At 48.6% G+C, this 20,529-nt stretch overlaps 1 protein-coding gene across 1 annotated transcript in view; it reads left to right on the plus strand.

Moving 5' to 3' along the window:
- GTF2E1 (general transcription factor IIE subunit 1) overlaps window positions 1–13,887 on the plus strand; it is a 118,918-nt gene extending 105,031 nt beyond the window's left edge. Inside the window, exons 4-5 of the mRNA XM_064143382.1 lie at window positions 6,354–6,601; window positions 12,182–13,887. Of these exons, the coding sequence (XP_063999452.1) occupies window positions 6,354–6,601; window positions 12,182–12,612 (679 nt within the window). The 3' untranslated portion in view covers window positions 12,613–13,887. The remainder of the gene's footprint in view (window positions 1–6,353; window positions 6,602–12,181) is intronic.
- Window positions 13,888–20,529: the final 6,642 nt, after the last annotated feature.

Below are 20,529 nucleotides of genomic sequence, written 5' to 3' on the forward strand. Positions count from 1 at the left end.
TCTTGAGGGGCTGCTGACTCCTACCGAAATTAAATTGGCAGAGACCAGTGGAATAAGATTAAACAAGGCCAAGTGCAGGGTTCTGCACATTGGCCACAACAACCCCAATCAGCACTACAGGCTGAGTGGCTGGAGGGCAGCCAGGCAGAAAGGGACCTGGGGCTGCTGATAGATAGTAGCTGAAGATGAGGCAGCAGTGTGCCCACGTGGCCAGGAGAGCCAATGGCATCCTGGCCTGGACAGGAAGAGTGTGGCCAGTAGGACAAGGAAGGTTATTCTGCTTCTGTACTCCACACTGGTCAGGCCACCCCTTGAGTGCTGTGTCCAGTTCTGGGCCCCTCAATTCAAGAGAGATGTTGAGATACTGGAATGTGTCCAGAGAAGGGCAACAAAGCTGGTGAGGGGCCTGGAGCACAGCCCTGTGAGGAGAGGCTGAGGGAGCTGGGGTTGTTTAGCCTAGAGAAGAGGAGGCTCGGAGGAACCTCATTGCTGTCTACAACTACCTGAAGGGAGGCTGTAGCCATGTGGGGGTTGGTCTCTTCTCTCAGGCAAGAGCAAGAGAACAAGGGGACACAGTCTCAAGTTGTGCCAGGGGAGGTCTAGGCTGGATGCTAGGAGGAAGTTGTTGGCAGAGAGAGTGATTGGCATTGGAATGGGCTGGCCAGGGAGGTGGAGCGGTCATCGTCCCTGGAAGTATTGAAGAAAAGCCTGTCTGAGGCACTCAGTGCCATGGTCTAGTTGATTGGGCAGGGCTGGGGGATAGGTTGGACTGAATGATCTTGGAGGTCTCTTTCAACCTGGCTGATTCTGTGATTCTATGAAAGTGTCATGGAAGATGTAACAAGGAAGAAATTTGAGTCACAATTGCAAGGCTCAATGGGGTCCAAAAGTAGACAGAAAGTGTCTATATGTCTTCAAGTAATTAGTTCTGTAGGTGTCCCTGTGAGTTGTTAGTTTCACTTTTGAAACGTTCCTGACGTCACAGAGTCAGTGTTTTGCTGCTAAATGATAATGCATAGGAAAAAGAAGTCCAATATCAGGCACACTTATGGGGAGCTCTGTGCAAAAGTGTTGTTTAGCAGTGCCTGGCACTAGTGAGTTTAGCTGTCACGCTGCGGTTGAAGGGAGGGAGAGCTTGGGGGAGAGATGCATTGTGTATCTTGTGAGGAAAGTGAATTACATAAAATTGCCAGGGAAATGCTGGTTAGAGGTTTCTATTGTGTGGGAAGCGGAGTGGTGCTTTTCACAGAACACACGCCTGTCGTGGAGAGCTGAAAGGTACCGGCACTTGAAATAACGCACTGGGAAGAAGGTCTCTGTGTGGTTTCTTGGGTTACATAAGCGATACATGTGCATGAGTCCTCTGCCCAAACATTCAGGGCTGATGTGGAGCTCTCCTAGCAGGGCTGGCTGCATGACAGAAGCAGTCAGCGTCCCTGATAAAACAGATGCTAGGAAGTATTTTGCTAATAAACCCCAGCAAGCTCACTGCTGGGAGGCTGTAAGTAGCCCTCAAACAAAACTGTAGCTGAATACACCTGAGCTGCATCAGAAGTGTGGCCAGCAGGTTAAGAGAGGTGATTCTCTCCCTCTGCTCTGGCGAGACCTCACCTGGAGCACTGCATCCGGTTCTGGAGCCCCCATTACAAGAAGGATGTGGATGTGCTGGAGTGTGTCCAGAAGAGGGCCACTGGGATGATCAGGGGGTTGGAGCACCTCTGCTATGAGGACAGACTGAAGGAGTTAGGGCTGTTCAGTCTGCAGAAGAGGAGGCTGTGAGGTGAGCTTCTTGTGGCCTTCCAGTATCTGAAGGGGGCCTACAAAAAAGCTGGGGAGGGACTTTTTAGGCTTTCAGGGAGTGACAGGACTAGGGGTAATGGAGCAAAGCTGGAGGTGGGTAGGTTCAGAGTGGCCATGAGGAGGAAGTTGTTCAGCATGAGAGTGGTGAGAGGCTGGAATGGGTTGCCCAGGGAGGTGTTTGAGGCCCCATGCTGGAGGTGCTTAAGGCCAGGATGAGGCTATGGTCAGCCTGCTCTAGGGTAGGGTGCCCCTGGGCACGACAGGGGTGTTGGAACTAGATGATCCTTGTGGTCCCTTCCAACCCTGACTGATTTTATGATTCTATGAATATGTTTCATCTGGAGAAGAGAAATGGCCACATACACACATAGTTTTCCCTCACTGTTTACCCCTTAAAAATCCATCAGGATTAATTTATTAAGCAGTGGTTAAATCCTTGCTGAATTACAGAAGGTCTTCTCCAGCTGCAACCTTATTTCAAGTCTCTTAGTTGGAGGAAAGGTCATTAGTTAGATAGCAGTGACCAGACTCTGCTCACTGACAGCTTCTCTCAGCTCAGCTGGCAGCAGAGCTGAGGCACTGTGAGTATCCCGGGTGGATTTGCTCCGGAAAAAAGGGAGGAGTCCAGATGGAGCTGTTAGCTGTGATGACTGAAGTTATACGGCTGAGGGTGGGTGCATTCTGCAGCAGATCTGTTTCTGAGAAGATTTAGAAGCAGAGAACAGTCATGTTTGGCTTTCGTCACCCAGAGAGCAGTGAGTTTCCATTCAGCTGTGTTCCCTCATCAATGCATGTGTAGCAGTACAGGCCAGAGAGTATTTTAGGCTCATTGCCATCACTCTGCAGAAAATACTCCACCTGATGTCCTCTTTCCATCAGATCCAAGCAGGAATGTTTCTTTTCTGTATCAGTCTCCTGAGCTAGAAAGGAGCCTAAAGGAAGATATGCTGGCTGCAACTCAAGAGAAAAAGGAGATCTGACTGCTCTACCCTTCACATAAGTCACAGAATGGTAGGGTTTGGAAGGGACCTCTAAAGACCATCTGGTACATCCCACCTGCTAGAGCAGGATCACCTGGAGTAAATCACACATCTTTAGAGATGGAGGATCCACAGCCTCTCTGGACAGCCTCTGCCACCCTCAAAGTGAAAGTTCTTTTTCTTCTGTATGTGTGGAACCTCCTGTGTTCCATTTTGTGTCCATTGCCCCTTGTCCTCTTTCTGCACACTACTGAGAAGAGACTGGCTTCATGCTCCTGACACCCATCCTTTAGCTATTGAGAAGAATTAATGAGACACCCACCCCACTCCCCCAGTCTCCTCTCCTCCAGGCTACACAGCCCCAGCTGTCTTGTAAGAGATGCTCCAGTCACCTCATCATCTTAGTAGCTCTCTGCTGGACTCCCTCCAGTAGTTCTTTGTTCTTCTTGAACTGGGGAGCCCAGAACTAGTCACGATATTCCAGACTACATCTTACCAGGGTGGAGGAGTCATCGTTTTTCTTTCTCCAGCTTTTCCACTGGATCACAGAATGTTAGCGGTTGGAAGGGACCCAAGGAGATCATCGAGTCCAACCCCCCTGCCAGAGCAGGACAATACTATCTAACACAGATCACAGAGGAACACATCCAGACAGGCCTTGAAAGGCTCCAGAGAAGGAGACTCCACAATCTCTCTGGGAAGCCTGTTCCAGTGCTCTGTGACCCTGACAGTAAAGAAGTTCCCCCTTGTGTTGAGGCAGAACCTCTTTTGCTGCAACTTACACCCATTGCTCCTTGTCCTATCCCAGGGAGCAAGTGAGCAGAGCCTGTCCCCGCACTCCTGGCCAGCCCTCAGACACTTACAAACATTTATCAAATCCCCTCTAAGTCTTCTCTTCTCCAGACTAAAAAGTCCTAAGTCTCTCAGCCTCTCCTCATAAGCCATGCCCTCCAGTCCCCTAATCATCCTTGTAGCCCTCTGCTGGGCTCTCTCCAGCAGATCCCTGTCCCTCTTAAACTGGGGAGCCCAAAACTGAACACAGCATTCCAGATGAGGTCTCTCCAGGGCAGAGTACAGGGGGAGGAGAACCTCCCTCGATCTGCTGGGCACACTCCTCCTAACACACCCCAGGATGCCATTGGCCTTCTTGGCCACAAGGGCACATTGCTGTGCCGTGGATAACTTGTTATCCACCAGGACCCCCAGGTCCCTCTCCACAGGACTGCTTTCCAGCACATTACCTCCCAGCCCGTACTGGTGGAGTTTATTATTCCTCCCCAGATGCAGGACTCTACACTTGCCCTTGTTGAACCTCATCTGGTTCCTCTGCGCCCAGCTCTCAGTCTGTCCAGGTCTCTATGGATGGCCGCACAGCCTTCAGCTGGATCAGCCAAGCCTCCCAGCTTGGTGTCATCAGCAAACTTGCTGAGCAGACACTCTGTGCCCTCATCAATGTCATTGATGAAGATTTTGAACAGGACTGGACTCATCACTGATCCCTCGGGCACACCACCAGTCACAGTTCTCCAGCTGGACCCAACATCATTGTAACTGATCTTCCACAGTGAAGATAGTTCTGCCTTGCTTCCTTCCACAAACCATTGTCACAAAAAGCCCTTTGCCCAGCCCTAGTTGTGTGGTTTGAGGGTGCCTTCTCATATTTTATTCCTCTTCTGTCTGGATTCCCCAGTCCTTCCAAGGCTGTTTCTGTGGATAGTACAGATCTCCTGCGTAACACAGGAGCTGTGCCTTACCACTGGCATTGTCACTCACAGTTCAAGCAAGGATTTGAACTGTGCTTTCCATGGTGAGTTAACTCCTTTGCAAGTGCTGTGATTAGAAGCAGTATGTCTCTGTGCCTATCACCTGACTTGTTTAAACCTCAGTGCCTTTTTTCAATGCAGTGTAAAATTGCTGTGACAAGGAGACTTTTCCAAATAGCAGATTACTCTTCAACTATGTGTTGCTGCTGTGACCCTTATTGGAGGACATTCTGGGAATTTCTAAATATTTTTTTAATGTGAGAGCATCAGCAGCTTTAGTGCTACCTCTTCTTTTCTGGTGTCTTTTGTGGAAGTTGTCATGGTTTCATACACAGTTTCCCACTGGAGATCCCCAAGTTCCCCAAACCAGAAAACTGGTATGGACATTCCTGGCACAACATGTTAGAAATTAGAATGCAAGTTGTCAGTGCAGATCATGGAAGATAACTAATCATCATAGAATAAGAGAATGGTTTATATTCAAAGGGATCTCAAAGATCATCCAGTTTCAACCCCCCCATCATAGGCAGAGACACCTCCCAGTTAGCACTACTGGCTGGGGTCAGAGTGGCTGGAGAGCAGCCAGGAAAAAAGGGATCTGGGGGTGCTGGTAGGTAGTAGCTGAACACAAGCCAGTAGTGTACCCAGTTTGCCAGGAGAGCCAATGGCATCCTGGCCTGGATCAGGAAGAGTGTGGCCAGTAGGACAAGGGAGGTTCTTCTGCCCCTGTACTCAGCACTGGTCAGGCCACACCTTGAGAGCTGGGTCCAGTTCTGGGCTCCTCAATTCAAGAGAGATGTTGAGGTCTTGGAGCGTGTCCAGAGAAGAGCGACAAAGCTGGTGAGGGGCCTGGAACACAAAGCCTATGAGGAGAGGCTGAGGGAGCTGGGGGTGTTTAGCCTAGAGAAGAGGAGGCTCGGGGGGACCTCATTGCTGTCTACAACTACCTGAAGGGAGGCTGTAGCCATGTGGGGGTTGGTCTCTTCTCTCAGGCAAGAGCAAGAGAACAAGGGGACACAGTCTCAAGTTGTGCCAGGGGAGGTCTAGGCTGGATGTTAGGAGGAAGTTCTTTCCAGAGAGAATGATTTGCATTGGAGTGGGCTGGCCAGGGATGTGGTGGGGTCACTGTCCCTGGAAGCATTCAAGCAAAGCCTGAGGCACTTAGTGCCATGGTCTAGTTGATTGGATAGGCCTGGGTGCTAGGTTGGACTGGATGATCTTGGAGGTCTCTTCCAACTTGGTTGATTCTGTGATTCTATGAACAGGTTTCTCAAGGCCTCATCCAATCTGGCCTTGAACACCTTCAGGGAGGGAGTATCCACAGCCTCCTTGGGCAACCTGCTCCAGTGTCTCACCACCCACACTGTAAAGAGCCTTTTGTTAACATCTAGTATGAATCTCCCCTCTTCCAGTTTAAACCCATTACCCCTCATCCTGTCATTACAAGACCTTGTCAATAGTCCCTCCCCAGCCTTTCTGTAGGCCCCCTTCAGATACTGGAAGGCCACTATAAGGTCTCCTGGAATCCTTCTCTTCTCCAGACTGAAGAGCTCCAACTCTCATTGCCTGTCCTCATAGCAGAGCTGCTGCAGCCCTCTGAGCATCTTTGTGGCCCTCCTCTGGACTCGATCCAACAGTTCCATGTCCTTCTTGTGTTGGGAGCTCCAGAACTGTACACAGTACTCCAGATGGGGTCTGACGAGAGCAGAGTAAAGGGGGGAGAAACCCCTCCCATGCTTCAGTGTTGCAACACCAGCCAAGGAAGGGCTCATTCTGAGCATTCTGTTTTCTCTCTTTGATTTTTATGCAGCAAGGAGCGCGCAGCTGGTGCTGGTTCAGGAACAGCAACTGGTCTTGCAGGTGGACACCATCGAGAAGCCTGGACTACAAAAGGGCCATCGTATGAGGACTTGTATACCCAGAATGTTGTCATCAGCATGGAGGACCAGGAGGATCTTAACCGGTCTACAAGCGAAGGAAAGCCGCCCAGAGAAAGACCTGTTTGGCTGAGGGAAAGCACAGTGCAGGGGGCTTATGATCCTGATGAAATCAAAGATGGTAAGAAAATCCACAGAACAGAAATCTTGCTCTACTTATGTGAGGCTCTTAGACTGCTGTCAAAAAAGTATGTTCCTCTATGTGTGTGTGTACAGCTGCTGCTCCCTACACTCCAGATTTTGTCTGCTCCCCTCTGCTGTGCAAAGCACATTGTCTGTGGATACAAGTGAAAAAAAAGCAACCCCTGATTTCTGAGATCCACTAAGCCACTCTCAATCATTTGTCAACAGTCCTGGCTCACTGGAGAGGTCCCCAAAGACTGGAAGCTGCCAATCTGATGCCCATCCACAAGAAGGACTGGAAGGTGGAACTGGAAAATTCCAAACCTGTCAGCCTGACCTCAGTGCCAGGCAAGGTCATGGAACAGGTCATCTTGAGTGCCATCACAAAGCACCTATAGGATCACCAAGGGATCAGGCACAGCCAGCATGGATTTAGGAAGGGCAGGTCCTGTCTGACCAACCTGATCTCCTTTTATGATCAGGTTCCCTGTCTAGTGAACGTGGAGCAGGTTGTGGATGTAGTCTACCTGGACTCCACCAAAGCCTTTGACACCATTTGCCACAACAAGCTCCTGGCCAAGCTGGCAGCTCGTAGCTTGGACAGATTCACTCTGATACGGGTCAAAAACTGGCTGGAGGGCTGGGCCCAGAGAGTGGTGATGAATGGTGCCACATCCAGTTGGCAGCTGTCACTGGTGGTGTTCCCCAAGGATCACTGCTGGTCCCAGTCCTGTTCAATAGCTTTACTGATGATCTGGACAAGAGGATTAAGTCCAGCATCAGTAAGTTTGCAGATGACACCAAGCTAGGAGCAGGTGTGGATCTGTTGGAAGGTAGGAGAGCCCTGCAGAGGGACCTAGACAGGCTGGATGGGTGGGCAAAGGCCAATGGGATGAGATTTAACAAGGCCAAGTGCAGGGTTCTACACTTTGGCCACAACAACCCCAAGCAGCACTACAGGCTGGGGACAGAGTGGCTGGAGAGCAGCCAGGCAGAAAGGGACCTGGGGGTGCTGATAGGTAGTAGGCTGAAGATGAGGCAGCAGTGTGCCCAGGTGGCCAGGAGAGCCAATGGCATCCTGGCCTGAGTCAAGAACAGTGTGGCCAGTAGGATGAGGAAGGTTCTTCTGCCCCCGTACTCAGCACTGGTCAGGCCACACCTTGAGTGCTGTGTCCAATTCCGGGTTCCTCAATTCAAGAGATATGTTGAGATACTGGAACATGTCCAGAGAAGGGCAACAAAGCTGGAGAGGGGCCTGGAGCACAGCCCTGTGAGGAGAGGCTGAAGGAGCTGGGTTTGTTGAGACTGAAGAAGAGGAGGCTGAGGGGTGACCTCATTGCTGTCTGCAACTACCTGAAGGGAGGCTGTAGCCAGATGGGGGTTGTTATCTTCTGCTAGGCAAGCAGGAAGAGAACAAGGGGACACAGTCTCAAGTTGTGCTGGGGGAGGTCTAGGTTGGATGTTAGGAGGAAGTTGTTGGCAGAGAGAGTGATTGGCATTGGAATGAGCTGCCCAGGGAGGTGGTAGAGTCGCCTTCCCTGGAAGTGTTCAAGAAAATCCTGTCTGAGGCACTTAGTGCCATGATCTAATTGCTTGGACAGGGCTGGGTGCTAGGTTGGACTGGATGATCTTGGAGGTCTTTTCCAACCTGCTTGATTTTATGATTCAATGATCCAGGATTGAAGTCTAGGTTAGTAAAGGCAAATTACCCACAAATTTGTTTAGGCTTCACTAATGTTAATTGTCTTCCTCCTTGAAAGTGGACACAGATCTTTCAGTCTTATCTAGAAAGCTGCCATCCTAGTAAGACGCCGCTGAACAACAATGTCAACATTCAATCACTCTGAAGCCTACCAAACGTAACCAGCAGTACTTTTGTGCTCCCAGCTGCCTTCTTGCCAAATGTTTTCCAAAAAGTGTTTTTTTTTTAATACTGTGATAGTTTGCATGTTATCTACTCCACACACTCTTAAGAAAATCATCCAGACTAGACTCAGCGGCTCTGGAAATTGAATGAAGCTTTATATTTGCAGCTTAGCGCAATACACAAGCAGGTATTTACAATCTATACAGCTATATACAGAGATATACAAGTTTCAGAGGTAATACAGAAACACAACAGCCCTCCCAGAAACCAGAGCCCTCAGGACGAGCTCCCAACCACCCTTCCACCTCCCTTCTGCCCCTCTACCTTACCCCAGACTTTGCCTTATGTTCAAGGTGAGTTTGGAGGGTTGGACAGTGGGGGTTAGGAAGCAGAAGGATTAGTCAGACAGCAAATTAGGTTAGAGGGAGAGAGAAGTGCAGCCCAAAGACAGAGAGCAAACTCTGTTATCTGTGTTTGCGTCCTTGTTCTTATACATCTGAGCAAGCCTATGAGTGCAGCAATCATCACCATTGTTTCCTTTTCACAGCCTATCATCTAATTCTTCTCACCAAAATGTCCCAGCTAGGCTCAAACTAGAACATATACGAAGAATATGTCAGAAATAAAGCTCCTGGGACTGCAGTGGGAAGGTCTGTCACAATGGCAGTTGAGTCTTTATTACTTTCTATTTGTTTCTCATTATCTTTGCTATTACTTCTCCTTCATGTTGGGATCAGATTGTGCATTCAAAATAGTCAAGCTCTTGTGAGCACTAGTAGAAACTCTCTGGTCGGGTAAGTGTGTGCTACTTAAGCTTATCTACTAAAAATAGGAAGTGAAGACCTTTTATTATTTTTACAGCAGTGAACCATTAGATGCAATCTCCCAAGTTGCTTGAGGGTTATCGAGTTAAACTGTTCATGTCTAGGAAAATAAGATGGCATCGTGTGAGTGTGAGACCTTGGAACCAGTGCAGCGCTCAGGAGTGAGTGTTTAGGTGGAGTGAGACTGTATCTGGGTCGAGGCAATGCCAAGCAAAAATCCAGGCTGGGCAGTGACTGGCTGGAGAGCAGCCCTGAGGAGAGGGACATGGGGGTGCTGGTGGACAAGAAGCTCAACATGACTGCTTTCTGCTCCACATTATTGAAAGTGCATCAGCCCATCTAAGAGGTGCCCAAATTGGACACCTCCTTGTGCTGGTCTTTTCCAAGTGCCTGACCATCATGGGTTTGTTGTCTTCTCTTGTGATGTGCTCCTGGCCATGAATTAACTTCAGGCCTTCCAGCTTCTAGAAAATGCAGCCCTGAGGAGAGGCACTTGAGGGTGCTAGTGCACGAGAGGCTCAACATGAGCCAGCAGTGTGCACTTCCAGCCCAGAGGGCCAACCAGAGCCTGGGCTGCATCAGAAGTGTGGCCAGCAGGTCAAGGGAGGTGATTCTCCCCCTCTACTGAGCTCAAGTGAGACCTCACCTGGAGTACTGCATCCAGGTCTGCAGCCCCCATTACAAGAAGGACATGGATGTGCTGAAGTGTGTCCAGAGAAGGGCCACGAGGCTGCTCAGAGGGCTGCAGCAGCTCTGCTGTGAGGACAGACTGAGGGATTTGGGGCTGTTCAGTCTGCAGAAGATGAGGCTCCCAGGTGACCTTCTTGTGGCCTTCCAGTATCTGAAAGGGGCCTATGAAAAAGCTGGGGAAGGGCTTTCAGGCTGTCAGGAAGTGACAGGACTAGGGGGAATGGAGCAAAGCTGGACATGGGTAGGTTCAGAGTGGCCATGAGGAGGAAGTTGTTGAGCATGAGAGTGGTGAGAGGCTGGACTGGGTTTCGCAGGGAGGTGGTTGAGGCCCCATGGCTGGAGGTGCTTAAGGCCAGGCTGGATGAGGCTGTGGGCAGCCTGCTCTAGGTTAGGGTGTCCCTGCCCATGGCAGGGGGGGTGGAACTAGATGATCCTTATGGTTCCTTCCAACCCTGACTGGTTCTATGATTCTATGATTCTATTCTATGATTCTGTGAAAATGTTGATGTGTGGTCTGCTGTTATGAGACAAAACTGCCTTTTGTATTTTAAGGGAGAAGAGGAGCTAACATGGAGAAAGGGTGAGACTTAGCCAAGTGTGCCCAAGGACCATAATCCATATGGGTCCGGAAAGCCATCAGGGCCATCTGTTGTGGAGGCGGGGAATTAATGTGGCTGAGTCAGGAAATATATAAAAATAGAATTGTTTTTAATTTTCTGAAACCCCACCCCAAAACTATATAGAGAAATTAATTTAGTTTAATTAGCAGACAAAGTTTGAAGAAGAATATCTTACAAAGGACACTAGAGATAAATTTGACTATTTAGAAAGTCAGGAAATGGAAAAGGCTAAGCTATAAACACAGCTTTCCCCACTATCAATCAGGCTGAGCAGAAGATCAAAAGGAAAGCTTACTCACGGATGTGAGCTAGGCTGGATTTTCTGCAGGGGCAGCCTGTGATGTTACCAGCAATACCCAGTAGAGATCCATGCCACGGAAGTCCGAGACGAGTCACAGAGCCACCAAACTCAGAAGTGTCTGCAGCACTTCTTCCCGAGTAGGATGGTTGTGGGACAAGGGCTGCTCTCACAACAGGAGGGGGAAAGCCAAAAATTGCTAGGGTCCCCCCATCTGACAGGCAGTCAGCAATTAGTGACTGAATAGGGTTTGAGAGAGGGCGGTACAGGTGCAGCCAGCTTGGTCTCTCAAAAGGACCTGAGGCTCGTTAAGCCTGTTGGCTTGCACAGAAGAGTCCAAAGTGGGCGAGCCATGCAAAGCAGGGACAGTCCAGTCACGGCAGGAGCTCGTCCTTTGCAGTGTCAGGGGACTCTCTCTGCAGCAAGTGCCAAGGTGGGGAGCACCCAAGGCAGGAAGAATCCTCTATATTTATACCTTTTCATAGACAGTGTCGATTTACCATTTCCTAGGCATGAAATCACAGCCAGTCACCAGACCGATTTCAGCATAGGCATCTGCACAGGTCACCCCTCGTGCTGGAAGGACCCTTTGCTCCCCCTGTGCTAGTTTGAAGCTAGCTAGAATGTTTTGGTGAGAAGAATTAGATTACAGGCTGTGAAAGGAAAAGAGTGGTGATGTCTACTGTGCTCATAGGCTTGCTGAGATGGATAAAAACAAGAATACAAACATAGATAACACAGTTGCTTTCTGGGCTTTGTGGGCTGCACTTCTCTCTCTAACCTAACCTGCCATCTTTGTGACTAAGCCACTTGCTTCCTAATGCCCCGGCCGACCCTCAAACCTACCTTAAACATAAGGCAAGATCTTGGGTAAGGTTGAGGGGTGGGAGGAAAGGTGGAAGGGTGGTTGGGAGCCCCTTCTGGGGACTCTGGTTTCTGGGAGGGCTGTTGTGTTTCTGTATTACCTTTTTAACTTGTCTATTTCTCTCTATAGCTGTATAGATTGTAAATACCTGCTTGTGTCTTGTACTAAGCTGTAAATATAAAGCTTCATTCAATTTCCAGAGCCACTGAGTCTAGTCTGGATGATTTTTCTAAAGTGTGGGAGGGTAGGTAGCAAACAAACCCCCCTTCAAGCCTGCAGGGCAGGGGGCGGAAAACAGGTTTTTCACGCCTTTCCTCTCCCATTCAAACGACAGAGTAAGAGGAATTTGGGGTATCCAGGACACCATCACCCAGGCTTCTGAGGAAATTATCATTCCCCTGTGTCTCTTTGCAGGAGGCCGGGATCTGGATGCCTTCCAGGAGCATGAGGAGGGCCGGGCAGCTCTGGATGATAACGAGGAGGTGATGCGTGCCCTGCTTATCCACGAGAAGAAGACGCCTTCTGCTTCAACAGTCACAGTTGGAGGCGCTGCTCCTCTCTCCAGTGTCAATGCTAGTGACTCTGAGAGCGAGACAAGCGAGTCAGAGGAGGAATCTCCTCCCCGCCCTCCTCCTGTGCCCACCACAACCTATGGGCTGGAGGATGAAGAAGAGGATGAAGAGTTTGAGGTGGTAGCAGAAGACCCCACTGTGACAGTGGCTGGGCGTCCTCACACGTACAGTCAAGTGAGCCAACGCCCTGAGCTGGTGGCACAGATGACACCAGAGGAAAAAGAGGTTTACATAGCCATGGGGCAACGCATGTTTGAGGACATGTTTGATTAGCTGCTTCCAGCCATGCCCTTTGTAAACAGTGACTTTTTAGGCCAGAGTCTCCCTAGTAAAGGAGCAGATGAAGTGCGTCTTTCCACCCCTGTGTGCAGGGGCACCAGGGCTTGGGACTGCCAGTTTTGGGCATCTTGCTTACCCTAGGTGCGGAGCTCGAAGGCTGCTTGTGCCAAACAGGTAGAGGAGGGCAAGACTTGGAAGTGAGCATGCTCACAAGGTAAAAATCAGCTTCACGATGCCCTGCACAGGCACTGCTTTAATCTTCTCCAAGGGCCCAGCAGCTGCCTCCCCCTGATTTCTATGAGTGGATGTTTTTTTGGTAGATCTTAGTGCAGTCCGCATCCCTGCTCCCAGAGAACACAAGGGCTCCATAGCCTGATGACAGTACTCTGCAGTCACATTACAGCTGCCTGTGTTCAGTGAGGGGAGAGGGAAAGGACGCAGTTGTCTGCTGGTGGCACACCTTCTAGCAGCTGCTGACACTGGAGTGGCTATTTTTAAGAAGGCCTGTAAACAACAACGTTTTTTTTTCTTGCTCCCATTTAGTCCTTACTGTGTCTCAGCACCTCCCATTCAGATATAACTCAAAACATGCAGGGTGACAGCCTGGGCAGGCACACGCCCTCAGTCTCTGTCAGCAGTACGAAAGCCCTCCACGAATCTGAGGTTTTGGAGTGCTCTGACTGATCAGGAGATACCTTCAGTGTTGCTTCCTGTTGTTTCTGCCTAGCCCTGCCTCAGCTCCAGTGTTGCAGACAGTTCATCCCGAGCAGGACCACAGCCAAGGCAGTGCCAGGGAAAGAGCACAGGCAGTTTTGATTGCAGCCACAGCAGGGCAATCTCATTTTTAAAAGAATTATGAATTCTGCTTGAGCACACTTATTACCACAGGAAAAACATTGATCAGTGCCTACAGAGCAATTCCAGAGTTTTTTAGTGTCCTTTCTCTCTTGATTGAAAATGTTGGGGATTTAAAATTACGTTTTCCTATCCAGTCCTAAAATGATAGAAGAATTCTGTGTTCCAGAGGACAGGGGCAGTATTAAGATGCTGTCCATTTACATGGGTAGCATGAACCTGCTGTTCACTGAGACTGTAAATCTGTTTTGTACTGACTCTGCTTTATGTATTCTGCTAACCTTGTAATGCCTCCTTTGTGGTTTTACTTTACAGCTTCTGCAAATTTCGAATCCACTCTCTTTTTTAAGTGTTTTAAGTCATTTTAAAGAGGAATAAATAAAGAGAAAGCTTCTGCCCTTTGTCATCTTCCAATTTGTCACATGCCAAGTTGAGAGTGTTGTTTGCTTATTGTTCTGATTTACTTGAATCACAAATCCCAACACATTCTGAGGCTTTCCCTTGAGGGAAGGACTATTTTTAATCCCCTCCTATGCATTGTTTCTCCTCACCACTGCTTCCTTGAATGTCTCCTGGAATTTCCTGCGTGTTTGATTACATGGGCAGGAGAGAGTAGGGGTGGGGATGTGTCTGGAACCAGTTAAGCCACAGTCAGCTCTACATGAAACACCTGATTGAGTTGGGTGAGGTCAGGAGCCAGCAGAGCCAGCTGGGAGCCAGCCCCACCATGCAAATGTGTGTTCAAGTTCTGAAAAGTGGAGGATGTCATCTGGGCTTCTGTAAGGCCTTTGACACAGTCCTTCACAGTATAGAATCATAGAATAGAATCAATCAGGGTTGGAAGGCACCACAAGAATCATCTAGTTCCAATCCCCTGTCTTGGGTTCTAATCTAAATTCCCAGAGACTAATAAATTTGATACAACCAATAACAATTTTGTAGAGTGCCCTTCCCTCTCCTCCCTTCCCAAAAGAAAGGATTTAGAACTAGAGAGGTGTGATGGTTTGGGGGTTACCCCGCCCCCCCACACTTTTGAATTTGCCCCAGCTAACTCAGACGGACCCTGGGAATATAGATGAAGCAATTTATTTACAGCTAGCAGAATTTACAAGCAGCTATTTACAATATATACAGTTATATACAATTATATACAGAAATATACAAAGGATAAACAATACAAAAGCACAACTCCCCTCCCAGAAACCTGAGTCCCCAGGAGGGGCTCTCAAACCACCCCAACACCTCCCCCCGGCCCTCTCAACCTTACCCCAGTTCTCAGGAAGAAAAGAGGTGCAGCCAAGAGGTTAGGGAGCAAGGTTAGTAGGAGCAGGGTTAATGAGATGTGACCAGGTCTAAGGCAAAAGCAAGAGTGAGAGACAAAATGGAGAATAAGTCTTTCTTCTTCCCAGAGCTCTCAGCGAGACTATGAGAGAAGTTGACATCAATTGTTTTTCATTTCACTGCCCTTATCTAGTTCTTTTACCAAAACATCCCAGCTTGCTTCAAACTAGCACAATCCACCCCTTGTCTACTTCGCTCAGAGTATCGCTGAGAATTATCCAATCTAATCTAAACCAATATTTACACTAAAACAATATATATACAAGTTCAGTTCACACTTCAATCAGATGTAGGTGATTCAAAAGCTCAGAACAGGGACTCCCAGGTGATGTTGGGTTCATGCTCACGTACTGTAGATTCTATCATAGATTCTCTCAGTGTTGGGCGCCGATGTTACCTAGAACAGAAAACTCCTAACAGCTTGAATTTAAACTCTCTCAGCTAAGGTTAAATTTCTCTGTGGAATACACTGGATTTCACCATTCTCCTGCATTACCCAGTATGTATGACCAGGACCTTCAGCAGAAACCACCCCTCGGACAGGTTTCCCTTCGCCCGAAGGAGAAAATACCCAAACAGTTCTCCCTAACAGATTCTTCTCACGTACAACAGGAACTTTATCACCATCTACTGTTTGGACTAAATCTGATTGTGCAGGTCCTGCTCTGTTTACTGAACCTCTACTATTTACCAACCAGGTAGCTTGTGCTAAACGTTTGTCCCAGTTTTTTAGAGTTCCACCCCCCATGGCTTTTAGGGTGGTTTTCAGCAAACCATTGTAGCGTTCAATCTTCCCTGAAGCTGGTGCATAGTAGGGTATGTGATAGATCCATTCAATACCATGCTCTTTGGCCCAGTTTTTCACAAGATTGTTCTTGAAATGAGTACCATTGTCTGACTCGATTCTCTCTGGAGTTCCATGTCTCCACATAATCTGTCTCTCCAAACCAACAATGGTGTTACGTGCAGTAGCATGTGGAACTGGATAGGTTTCCAACCATCCAGTGCTGGCTTCTACCATCGTCAGCACATACTGCTTGCCAGAACGAGATCTAGGTAAAGTGATGTAGTCAATCTGCCAGGCTTCACCATACTTGTACTTTGACCATCTCTCACCATACCATAAGGGCTTGATTCGCTTAGCCTGCTTAATAGCAGCACAAATGTCACAGTCATAGATGACTTGGGTGATAGCGTCCATGGACAAGTCAATTGACCTATCACGAGCCCATCGGTATGTTCCATCTCTGCCTTGATGTCCAGATGAGTCATGGGCCCACCGAGCTAAGAACAGTTCACCTCGGTGTTTCCAATCAAGGTCAATGTCAAGTTCAGAGTTGGTATCAACTTGAGCAATCTTAGCAGCTTGATCTGCCTTCTGGTTATGTTGATGTTCCTCAGTTGCTCTGCTCTTAGGCATGTGTGCATCTACGTGCCGCACCTTCACTGGAATTTTCTCCAGCCGTGCATCAATGTCCTGCCATAGATCAGCACACCAAAGAGGCTTTCCTTTCCTCTGCCAACCATTCTTCTTCCAGTCCTTTAGCCAACCCCATAGAGCATTGGCTACCATCCACGAGTCGGTGTAGAGGTAAAGGATAGGCCAATTCTCACGTTCAGCCACATCAAGAGCAAGTTGAACAGCTTTTACCTCAGCGAACTGACTGGATTCTCCTTCGCCATCTTTTGTTTCGGTAACTCTCCTGGTTGGACTCCAAACTGCTGACTTCCATATTCGCTTGTTCCCAACAAGACGACAGGAACCATCTGTGAACAAAGCATAGTTCTTTTCCTGATCAGAGAGATCACCATAGGGAGGAGCTTCCTCAGCACGAGTTATTTTCTCCTCTGGAGGTTTGGAACAGTCTGTGCCTTCTGGCCAGTTGGTGATCACCTCCACCAGACCAGGTCGGTCAAGATTACCCATTCGCGCTCGTTGGGTTATCAAAGCCATCCATTTAGACCAGGTTGCATCTGTGGCATGATGTGGTGATGAACCTTTGCCTTTGAACATCCAGTTAAGAACTGGCAGTCTAGGAGCTAACAGCAATTGTGACTCAGTTCCAATCACTTCAGAAGCTGCTTTCACTCCCTCATAGGCTGCTAGAATCTCTTTCTCAGTTGCAGTGTAATTTGTCTCTGAACCTCTGTAACAACGTCCCCAGAAACCAAGTGGACGACCACGTGTCTCCTTTGGAGCTCTCTGCCAAAGACTCCAAGTTGGACCATTTTCACTGGCAGCCGTGTACAGAATGTTCTTAATGTCCGGACCAGATCTCACAGGTCCCAGGCCCACTGCATGGACTATTTCTCGCTTGATCTGATCAAAGGCTGCTTGTTGTTCAGGTCCCCACTCGAAATTGTTTCTCTTACGAGTCACATCATGCAGAGGTTTGACAATCTGACTGAAACCAGGAATGTGCAGTCTCCAAAATCCCACCACACCAAGAAAAGAAAGTGTGTCCTTCTTACTGGTGGGAACTGCCATAGTAGAGACTTTGTTGATCACATCCTGAGGAATGTAACGGCGACCATCCTGCCACCGCACTCCCAGAAACTGAATTTCTTTGGCAGGTCCTTTGACCTTGTCTCTCTTAATGGCAAAACCTGCTTGCAACAGAATGTCAATGATTTTGTTACCTTTCTCGAAGACTTCCTCAGCAGTTTCGCCCCACGTTGGGCGCCAATTAAAAAATGTGATGGTTTGGGGGTTACCCCGCCCCTCCCACACTTTGTATTTGCCCCAGCTAACTCAGACGGACCCTGGGAATATAGATGAAGCAATTTATTTACATCTAGCAGAATTTACAAGCAACTATTTACAATATATACACTTATGTACAGTTATATACAGAAATATACAAAGGATAAACAATACAAAAGCACAACTCCCCTCCCAGAAACCTGAGTCCCCAGGAGGGGCTCTCAAACCACCCCAACACCTCCCCCCGGCCCTCTCAACCTTACCCCAGTTCTCAGGAAGAAAAGAGGTGCAGCCAAGAGGTTAGGGAGCAAGGTTAGTAGGAGCAGGGTTAATGAGATGTGACCAGGTCTAAGGCAAAAGCAAGAGTGAGAGACAAAATGGAGAATAAGTCTTTCTTCTTCCCAGAGCTCTCAGCGAGACTATGAGAGAAGTTGACATCAATTGTTTTTCATTTCACTGCCCTTATCTAGTTCTTTTACCAAAACATCCCAGCTTGCTTCAAACTAGCACAAGAGGAAAGGTAAGCACACCCAAATAAATCAATCTCACTTGATTTGGAAGTTAAAAGGAAAAGTTTAACAATAACTTAGAAGGGTATCTGAGGTAGGGAAGTTTACAAAGGATAGGGAAGGGAAAAATAGCAAAATAGAAAAATGTATAGAATCATAGAATCAACCAGGTTGGAAGAGACCTTCAAGATCATCCAGTGTCTTGGGTTCAAATGCAGGTTCCCAGAGACTCTTATAAATTTAATAGACCCAATGACAATTTATAGAGTGCCCTCCCCTCTTCCCCCTCCTTTTCCCAAAAGACAGGGAGAGAGAGAAAGGTAGGGACACCCAAATAAATCAATCTCACTTGATTTGGAAGTTAAAAAGGAAAAGTTTAACAATAACTTAGAAAAAGGGATTGGAGGTAGGGGAGTTTACAAAGGATAAGGAAGGGAAAACAGCAAAATACAAACAGGGATGGATACAACCCGAGTAGTGTGATGGTGTCCCTGCCTCGTGGCTGCCATGTGGTGTGCTGGTATGCAGTATCAGTGTGTGTGTGAAGAGATAGCGCAGGAAAAGAGGAGGAGACAGGAAACTCCTCTGTCTTTTATACCACAGGAAGTGGGGGGAGTGGGCTAACCATCACCTGGAGTGTGGCCCACCCCTGGGGAGGGGCCAAGACCCCTAGGGTCAGGTTCAGGGTTACTCCCCCAGGAGTGTTAACCCTGTACATTCCACCCCTTGGTTAGACCACTTCCACCTTCCTACGAAACAGTCTTCTTCTCCAAAGATGGGAAAAAGTGTCCATGGGTTAAGAGTTCGTGAAGTCCTTCTCGGTCCCCGGCTGTATCCCAAGGCGATGCGCTCCTCTGGTCCGGCGCAGGTTGCTGAGATGTGAGCAGGACAGGAACGGAAGAAAAAGTCAGTGAAACAGGAACAGTTCTTGTTGGAACTCAGGAAAGAGTCTTTTCCCTCTGTGAAGAAAACATCAGGAACAGTCTCTTGGTGTCTGGCATCAGGGGAACAGGTGTAGATGAGATGGCTGTAGACATCCTCTGGAGGGAAATCAGGAACAGTCTCTCACTGCAGGGCATCAGTGACAAATCAGGTGCAGGGTTCTGGTTGGATGCCGTGGTGTGATGTGATGCTGTAGGACTCTGGATGGCTGCTGCTGTGATGTAGGTTCTGTTGGACGCCATGTAGTGGTGAGGGTATAACTACAAAAACAGCTTGTAACCCCTTATGAACTATGATACAAGTATTACACAACTATGATACAACTATGATACAACTATAATACAAGATGACCACCCCTTTGATAGGTTTTCCCCCACCAGAGGCAGGAGCAACCCACACAGTCTTTCCCAGTAGATTCCTTTCACAGACTACAGGAACTCCATCTCCCTCAACTATGGGCAGTAGGGCAGACTAAGCGGGACCAGCTCTGTTAACTGATCCCCTGCTATTCACCAGCCAAGTGGCTTCTGCAAGGTGCTTCTCCCAGTTTCTGAGAGTTCCACCTCCCATAGCCTTCAGAGTGTTTTTCAGCAGGCCATTGTGACGCTCAATCTTTCCTGCAGCTTGTGGGTAGTATGGGATGTGGTAAATCCATTCTATCCCATGCTCTTTTGCCCAGTTGCTTACAAGGTGGTTCTTGAAATGGGTCCCATTGTCTGACTCAGTTCTCTCTGGGGTACTGTGTCTCCACAGGATGTGGCTCTGCAGGCCCAGAATGGTGTTATGGGCAGTAGCATGAGGTACTGGGTAGGTTTCCAGCCACCCTGTGCTTCCCTCCACCATGGTTAACACATACTGCTTGCCACTGCGAGACTGAGGCAGAGTGATGTAATCGATCTGCCAGGCCTCCCCATACCTGTACTTTGACCACCACCCCCCGTACCACAAAGGCTTCATGCGCTTAGCTTGCTTTATGGTGGCACAGATGTCACATTCATGGATAACCTGAGTTAGGGCCTCCATGGATATGTCCACGGATCTGTCTCGGGCCCATTGGTATGTGGCATCTCTTCCTTGGTGACCAGAAGAGTCATGTGCCCACCGAGCTAAGAACAGTTCACCTTTGTGTTTCCAGTCCAGGTCAATCTGGCAGATGTGGGCAGCCAGGTCAGCTTGGTGGTTATGCTGCTGTTCTTCAGTGGCTCTGCTCTTTGGGATGTGAGCACTGATGTGTCGGATTTTAACTGGTAGGTTGTTCAGGCATGCAGAAATGTCTTGCCAGAGGTCAGCAGCCCAAATAGGCTTCCCTTTTCTCTCCCAATCATTTCTCTTCCACTCCTTCAGCCACCCCCATAAGGCATTTGCTACCATCCATGAGTCGGTGTAGATGTATAGCATTGGCCACTGCTCTCGTTCTGCAATGTCCAGGGCCAGCTGGATGGCTTTCACCTCAGCATACTGGCTGGATTCACCTTCTCCGTCCCTTGCCTCTGCAACCCTGTGTGTGGGGTTCCAGACGGCAGCCTTCCATCTCCGCTTGCTGCCTACCAGGCGGCAAGA

This window comes from Pogoniulus pusillus, chromosome 5 (assembly GCF_015220805.1).
Source record: "Pogoniulus pusillus isolate bPogPus1 chromosome 5, bPogPus1.pri, whole genome shotgun sequence".
Lineage (NCBI taxonomy): Eukaryota > Metazoa > Chordata > Aves > Piciformes > Lybiidae > Pogoniulus > Pogoniulus pusillus.